The 8,222-nt window shown below is 36.4% G+C and overlaps 1 protein-coding gene across 1 annotated transcript; it reads right to left on the reverse strand.

Annotated features, from left to right (window-relative positions):
* LOC109224568 (CEN-like protein 2) lies at window positions 970-3,769 on the reverse strand. The gene is made up of 4 exons (XM_019389126.1): window positions 3,482-3,769; window positions 3,328-3,389; window positions 1,417-1,457; window positions 970-1,326 (listed from the first exon to the last, which is right to left on the reverse strand). The coding sequence occupies exons 1-4, from the start codon at window positions 3,680-3,682 to the stop codon at window positions 1,109-1,111; spliced, it is 522 nt and encodes a 173-aa protein (XP_019244671.1). The 5' UTR covers window positions 3,683-3,769; the 3' UTR covers window positions 970-1,108.

The following is an 8,222-nucleotide window of genomic DNA, read 5'->3' on the forward strand; positions in this document are numbered from 1 at the left end:
ACCATATCAAATCAACTCCGAATGGCGCCAAATTTTGCTGACAAGTTCTATATGACAAAACGAACCTACTCAAAGCTACAAATCATGCATAACACCCTCGAAACGATGAATCACACCTCAAGTCAAAATCAATGAACCTTGAAACTTCAATTTCTACAACCGATGCCGAAACCTATCAAATCATTTCCAATTGACCTCAAATTTTGCACACAAGTCACATTTGTCATTACAGACCTATTCCAACTTCCGGAATCGGATTCCGACCCCGATATCAAAAAGTCCACTTCCGGTCAAACTTCTCAAAAATCCAACTTTCGCCATTTCAAGACCAATTCAACTACGGACCTCCAAATTACAATCCGGACGCACTCCTAAGTCCAAAATCACCCAACGGACCTAACGGAACTGACAAAACTCCATTCCGAGGTCAAATAGTAAAAAGTCAAACTTGATCAATTCTTCCAACTTAGAACTTAAATCTTGAAGTTCATTCTTCCAAATTGATTCCGGATAACTTGAAAACCAATACCGACGATTTAAGCAGGTCATAATACATCATGCGGAGATACTCGAGCCCTCAAGATACCGAGCGAAGTGCAGATTCCCAAAAAACGACCAGTCGGGTTGTTACAAATAGATCATGTGTTAGTTAATTTTTTTTAGTTTTTAGTAAACATATATTCACTTATCAAAATTTTATCTATAACTTTAATAAAGAAAGATGAATAATATTTTTGCAATAAAAAAACCCAAAAAATTCGACAAAACTAAATCTATCCAAACCGATATAATTGGTTTGGTTTGGTTTTGGAAAAACCCGATCTAAGTCGGTCCATGTACACCCAGTTTTAACCCTTAAGCTTTAAAACCGTAAGTTTTAAAAGTCTTTTTTTTTAAATTCCGTGCTGAGTCAAACTAGCTAGTCAAAATTGAAATGGAGGGAGTATGAATGATCATATTACATGCCACTAGCTTTGATTATGAAAGTACATTCTTTTAAAATTAATTTGTTATTCAGAACAGGTGCTGCATAAGAGTACCCCAAAAGGTCTTATTCTAGCATCATCTCTCTTACATAGAAAATGCAACTATAGTATTTCTGATTTCATCAACGCCTTCTGGCCGCGGTTTCCCTTTGGCAGTTGAAGAAAACAGCAGCAACTGGAGAGCCAAGCTCATTTTCTTCGGCGAATTTCCGAGTATTGAATCGGTCCCTGGAGAGTGGCGCGTTCACTGTTTGCCTTTTCTTCTGCTTGAAAAGCAGAAACACAAACCTGTGGATTCCAATGTTTGGCATTGGCATTTCATATCCCACTGCTTCTTTTCCTAAACGAAGATTTCAGCAAGCAATTATTAATAGCACTAATAATTTTAAATTTAGGCAGATAAAGTAAAAGAATAAAGTATATTCCATACCAAATGAGGAATCTGTAGTGCCTGGAATGTCTGTGATTACCCTGTGAAGATAGTCAAACCAAGTAAAGAGCTAGAGTGTTCTTACACGGTTATACCGATATTAAGCTTCAACAATATATAATTATATATTTTCATTTGAATATATAATTATAGTACGTAAGAAGGCAGCCCTATACAATTATTAGAGGATATCGGTGGCGGATCTAGAGCATTAATTATATATAGGTTCTCGAAAATCCAGTAACATTCGCGAGACTTTGTATTTTTATTAAGAAATCTACGAGAGCCCGTTTGGAATAGCTGATTGTAAATAGTTGATAAGCTTGAAGAGCTGAAAAGCATTTTTAAGTGCTGAAATTGATCTTTTAAATAAGCATTTACGTGTTTGGATAGACGTGCTGAAACATGTGTTTGGTAGAAAAGTGCTAATAAATTATTTTTTTATTAAAATGACTAAAATATCCTAAAAAAAATTTACAAAACATTATAAATTAAATAGTTTCTTTGTAAAGAAAAAGATGAACTACGAATATGGAATGAAAAAAAGTTAAAAATTTATATTGGGAATAAAATTTTGTGAATTATAAATATTATTAAGGATAAATTAGTAAAAGCCTTGGTCAAACTAAAAGTGCTTATAAGCTAAAAAGCCAAAACTTGGGGGTGACCAACTTATGACTTATGGCTGATTTTAGCTAATAAGCACTTGACTTCTAAGCACTTAGGGTGTTTACCGAACGAGTAGATAAGTTAAAAAGTGCTTATAAGCCACTTATAAGCTTAGCCAAACACAAATATCTATAAATATCTAGCTATGAACTTAATTATTATTGTATATTAATTTGAAGTAGAAATCCATAAACTTCAATCCTGAATCCGACTCTGTTTTCAGACGCCTCTTTCTCATACTAAGCTAGATGTCATGAAAGGCAGATGAACAACTAGGAATAATGAGACTTTGTTTGATTTTTAATGATCAATTTAGTACGACAGTATGTCAAAGTTATAAGAGAATGTGACTTTTTTTTTTCTTTTGCAACAGTGAGTTTAGGTTAATTGTTATTTTGGCCGAAACTTCAATTCCGAATGGCATATCAATTAAATGAAAGAACGGATAGTATTTATCTTTTATCTTTTACAGACTAATGGGAAAATATAATCTCTTTACTCTTTAGTGAAACTTTATTTAATTATTTGCTTTAAAATTATTTTGGACTTAGATAGATCTGATAGTGATGATCTTACTAAGACTTTTGCATCGATTTTTTCTTTTTGCATATTATTACTGCCTTGGTATAAGGAGATATATATCTTATAGTAGACTTGTATATCATTTTCATGTATTCTGGTGATTTTTTGATTTTGCTATAAACTACAAGTCAATTTATTAAAAAGGTTGTATGCATTTTTTTTTTTTTGAAATTCAATAATATATGTGGATGCATTTGATGACTTTTGCTGAGTTCGAGAATTTGGGTAATTGGTTAGTAGGTAGTCGAGCATATCTCTTTCCTGTACCGGTAGTATTAATGTGATTTTGTAGTTTCTTATTCTTAGATTTCTATCTCTACTTGCCATTTTTTCCGCTTCGATTATCTTATCATCTTATCTTGTTTGGTACTGCTTGTTACTGCTTCTTTTTTATTTGTCCTTGAGCCGAGAGTCTATTGGAAACAGCCCCTTTATCCTCACGAGGTAGGGGTAAGGTTTGTGCATATACTACCTTCGGCAGACCTCACTTGTTGGGATTTCACTGAGTTTGTTATTGTTGTTGTTATTTAGCAAGTCTTTATTTCATGCTTCTCGGTATTGATTAGTATGAAATTAACACGACCATGCGATCAAATTCTTGGTGGGAACAAACTTTGTAATATTTAAAGCTTTCAAGTTTGATCATAGTATGATACATACCAGTGTAAGTGCTCCCTAAGATATGGATCACTAGGGCCAGGAACATCAGGGTCAGTCATGATCTATCAAAAAGAAAAAACAATAGTTTATAACAATATGAGAATATATATAAGAATAATGAAAACAACTTAACTAGTGTGAAATTATATATTACCAGTGTAAAGAAGGATCTCATGTCTCCTCCATGAACTTCAACCTTAGGTTTAGAGGTAACAGAGGATGGAAAGAATTCATGCCCATTATAGACATGCTTACTGGGGTTATAAATAACACACATCTTAACACTTGGAGAGAAATAATCAACAACATCTCCAACCACCCTGCCAATAACTAGGGGATCTGTCATTTGAGCCATATAATGAAGAGGAGAAAGAGTACTGGAGAAAGATTGAATTAAAAGTATCACTAGTTAATCTGTAAATAACTTATTTTCTTGCTGGATCTTTTTATGGAGCCTACAACTGCAAAACCTATATATTTATAGTGGCAAATGCACCTATCCTTTAGCTTCTTTAGATCGTTGTAAGTGGGAAACGGATTAAAATATAGTACAACATATAGATATAAATTAAGATGAGACCGCTTGTGGTGGAGTAATAACTAGTACTCTCTCATCCTTAACTAGATGTCTCGAATTCGAGCTATGACCAAAGGGTATGCCATTATAAGAGAGTAATATGATTTTAAAATATAAATATATTCATTCAAGTTTAAATAGAAAAGAAAAGAAAAGAATGTTTATAAAATGAAACAGATGAAATATTGTACTTATTATTTTCTAGCATGAACGTTTAATATAGAACTTGCTTCTCCATTTTGTATTGGGAAAAAAGTTGAATTTATATTGAAGATGACGTGGCGTGACACGTGGACTGGACAAGTGGTCAAAGCGTAACAATTGGGAAAAAGGTACGGGAAACGACAGGTACGGGAAGAAGTGAAATAGGCACGAGAAGCAGTTTAGACACGAGTCTCGTACCAATTCGAAGTCATTTAAGGCCAGTGGGTCGAAAGGCATTGAAGACGTGAATCTGAAGACAAAAAGGAGTCCAAATTCAGTATTAAATACCTGATACGTTAGAAAATTGGTATTTAATAGGAATGATTGTGTAACAGCTCATTTAATGTCATTTATTGTCCATAATTGTCTCATTAAAGCTTAGGTTTTATTCCTTTACCTAGAATCAACTATAAAAGGAGGAAGTTGTATTGGGAAAAGGACATCTTTTACATCATACTGAAATAAGAAATTTTGTTTACTGCTTTATTATTATTCTCAGAAAGCCTATTATTATTTTGGTCTCTTGATTATCAGTAACCCGATTTTTCATCTCAAATTCTAGTTTTATCCAAAATATTATTTCTTTGGTGAAATAAATTGGTTCCGTTACCGGGAATCTGATAATCTATTCTTTTTAAGTTACAATCTATCTGTTGTTATCATCATGTCACATGGCAATAATAACAGTGACAACACCTTGGGAAACCGTGAAAATCAAATGCATCAAGATCAAGGAGATTTGCAGAACTTTAACGCGGTTCCTGCCCTTCAAAATTCACCATGTCAATCTCGTGAAGGCACTCCTAAATCACATGCTGATGTGCAAGAGCAATCAGAACATTTTGAGGGACCAGAAGAAGCTCTGCAAAGAATAATTGATGCACGGGTTAGCCAAGCTCTTCAAGCGCTAGTTAGCCGGTTGCCTGCTGCGCCGTCCACACCTTCGCCAAATAACAATACGCTGGAGAATCCTCATTCTGGCCTTGTTAATTCAAACGACGGAACCCCCATTGAACCACGATAAATGAATCCAGGTAATACAAATAATTCTTATTTGCAAAATTTGGTACTAACTTTGCAGACACAGGTCAAAGAACAAAACGAACGCATCGAGCAAATCCCTGGAGTTCCCCCAATAATCAAAGGAATAGATGCGGATACATATTCACAACAACCTTGGAAACCGAGTGCTGCTCCCCTTTCAATCCCTAAAAAGTTTAAAATGCCTGACATTTCAAAATATGACGGCACAACCGATCCACGTGACCATGTGACGACATTTACTACAGGGGTCAAAGGAAATGATTTAACCAAGCAGGAGATTGAGTCCGTGTTGGTCAAGAAATTTGGTGAAACACTCACCAAGGGTGCACTAACCTGGTATTCTCTTTTGCCTGAAAACTCTATAAACTCTTTTGCTGAGCTTGCAGATTCTTTCATTAAGGCGCACTCAGGAGCACAAAAGGTTGAAAAAAGAATGGAGGACATCTTTAAAATCAAACAAGGGGATACAGAGTTGCTCAGGGATTTTGTTGATAGGTTTCAACGCGAACGAATGACTTTACCCCGCGTACCAGATAATTGGGCTGCAATAGCTTTTGCGAGCAATCTAAATGTTAAAAGTTCTGAAGCCACGAGAAGACTTAAAGAAAGCTTTTGAGAGTTCCCTGCAACCACGTGGAATGATGTGTATAACAGGTACAGTATGAAGTTGCGAATCGAAGAATATACCGTGCCTCGATTTCAACATGAAGACAGAAGCAGTTCAAGGAGATCCGAAGCTGAAAAAAGATCAGGTAAAAACAGGTACGATCCTTATATGGGTCCTGCAGGGAAAGATTCACGAATAAAACAGGATAATCAACGATATGATCAAAAATCAAGAAACAGGGAGTCAGGCTCCTCATCGAGGTTTGCGAATGATCGAAACATACGCGGGGCACGAGATGAGGATGGAAGTTTGAAGGCGAGATTTGGTGGATATAATTTCAATGTCACTACCTCCGAGCTCGTAGCTGTTTTAAGGAGCATGGGAGATAAGGTACGGTGGCCGAAGGAGATGCGACAAATCCAAACAAGCGCAATCCAGATCATTGGTGCGAATTTCATAATGATCACGGGCATAAAACTTCAGAATGTAGATTCTTGCAAAGTGAAGTGGACCATCTGTTGAAACAAGGTTATCTCACTGAGTTGTTTAGCGAGAAAGGAAAGCAAGCCTACATGAAAAACAGGCAAGAGCCACCAAAGCCCCCATCACCCAAGAGAACCGTGAATGTTATAAGTGGGGGAGAAGATATTTATGGAGTAACATACACAACTTCAAATAAAGTTTCCAAAGTCACAATCACGCACGGGAAACGAGTGCGTCAAACCTTAGAGGATGAAAGTATCACTTTTAATGATGCAGACACAGAAGGAGTGATCACCCCCCACAACGACGCGCTGGTAATATCTTTACTTGTACATGATACTAATGTAAAAAGAGTTTTGATTGATCCAGGAAGTTCTGCAAACATCATCCTATTAAGAGTACTACGTGAAATGCAAGCGGAGGATAAGATGATTCCAAAGGCGCATACTCTAACAGGATTCGATAATTCCAGTGTTGTAACTAAAGGAGAGGTAATTCTAACAACTTTTGCAGAGGGTGTTGTGAAAGATACCAAATTTCAGGTAGTAGATATGGAGATGGCATATAATGTAATCATGGGGAGACCGTGGATTCATGATATGGACGCTGTCCCATCAACTCTACATCAAGTAATGAAATTCCCATCACCATGGGGAATCTGTCAAATTCGAGGGGAACAACATACAGCTAGGAGTATTAATATGGTAACAGATACAAGTGCTGTAAATAAAGTTGAAGAAGACATAGACCAAACCACAACGGCACGAGGAAAGACAGATATAGACCTGAGACCTGATATGATTCAAGAGCTTGAAGAGAATGAAAACATCAAAACAACAATTGAGGAGCTCGAGCCTGTGATACTCTTTGAACAATGGCCTGAACGAAAGGTTTATGTAGGAGCCAACTTAAGCTCAGATACGCGAGGTATGTTAATTGAATTCTTAAAAGCTAACGTGGATTGTTTTGCTTGGTCCCATGCTGATATGACAGGAATACCACCGGATGTAATGACTCACAAACTAAATGAAGACCCATCTTGCATACCCGTAAAACAAAAGAAAAGAAAGCAAGGAGCTTTCAAAAACCAGGTGATTCAAGAGGAGGTCCAAAAGCTATTAAAAATTGGGTCAATCCGTGAGGTAAAGTACCCCGATTGGTTGGCTAATACGGTTGTCGTACATAAGAAAAACGGTAAGTGGCGGGTTTGTGTAGATTATACCGATCTTAACAAAGCCTGTCCAAAAGATTCCTTCCCTCTACCTCATATAGATCAGTTAATTGATGCAACTGCAGGGCATGAACTTTTAAGTTTCTTAGATGCATATTCGGGGTACAACCAAATAAAAATGGACCCCGGTGATGAAAACAAAACTTCTTTCATCACAGACAGGGGGACTTACTGTTATAAAGTAATGCCCTTTGGTCTCAAGAATGCTGGAGCAACCTATCAAAGGTTGGTCACCAAAATGTTCCAAGAACATTTAGGAAAAACTATGGAGGTGTATATAGACGATATGCTCGTCAAGACCCAACATTCTAATGATCATATTTCTCATTTATCTGTTACATTTGGAATTTTGCAAAAATTTAATATGAAACTCAACCCAGAAAAATGTGCATTTGGAGTTGCCTCAGGTAAATTTTTGGGTTTTCTTGTTTCTAACCGTGGCATTGAAGTGAGTCCTTCTCAGATCAAAGCAATAGAAGAAATTTCTGATATCCTTACAAGTAAGAAAGAGGTTCAAAGATTAACAGGAAGAATTGCGGCTTTGGGGAGGTTTATTTCCAAATCTTCGGAGAAGTGCTTTAAATTTTTCGCAACACTCAAAAAACAAGATCATTTTGAATGGAACGAAGATTGTCAACTGGCTCTCAGAAATTTGAAAGCTTATTTGTCAAACCCGCCGCTGCTAGCAAAACTGAAGGAGGGTGAAAAGTTGCTCATTTATTTGGCTGTATCAGAAGTTGCGGTAAGTG

Source organism: Nicotiana attenuata, chromosome 3, assembly GCF_001879085.1.
Source record: "Nicotiana attenuata strain UT chromosome 3, NIATTr2, whole genome shotgun sequence".
In the NCBI taxonomy this organism is placed as follows: Eukaryota; Viridiplantae; Streptophyta; class Magnoliopsida; order Solanales; family Solanaceae; genus Nicotiana; species Nicotiana attenuata.

What these genes read in the sequence shown, in the direction of transcription:
- LOC109224568 (XM_019389126.1), bottom strand. Translation starts at nt 3,682, where the DNA reads ATGGCTCAAATGACAGATCCCCTAGTTATTGGCAGGGTGGTTGGAGAT. An exon ending in TGAGATCCTTCTTTACACTG is followed by an intron (nt 3,390 to 3,481) that starts GTAATATATAAT and finishes TCTTTTTGATAG; the next exon opens with ATCATGACTGACCCTGATGT. An exon ending in CACTACAGATTCCTCATTTG is followed by an intron (nt 1,327 to 1,416) that starts GTATGGAATATA and finishes ATCTTCGTTTAG; the next exon opens with GAAAAGAAGCAGTGGGATAT.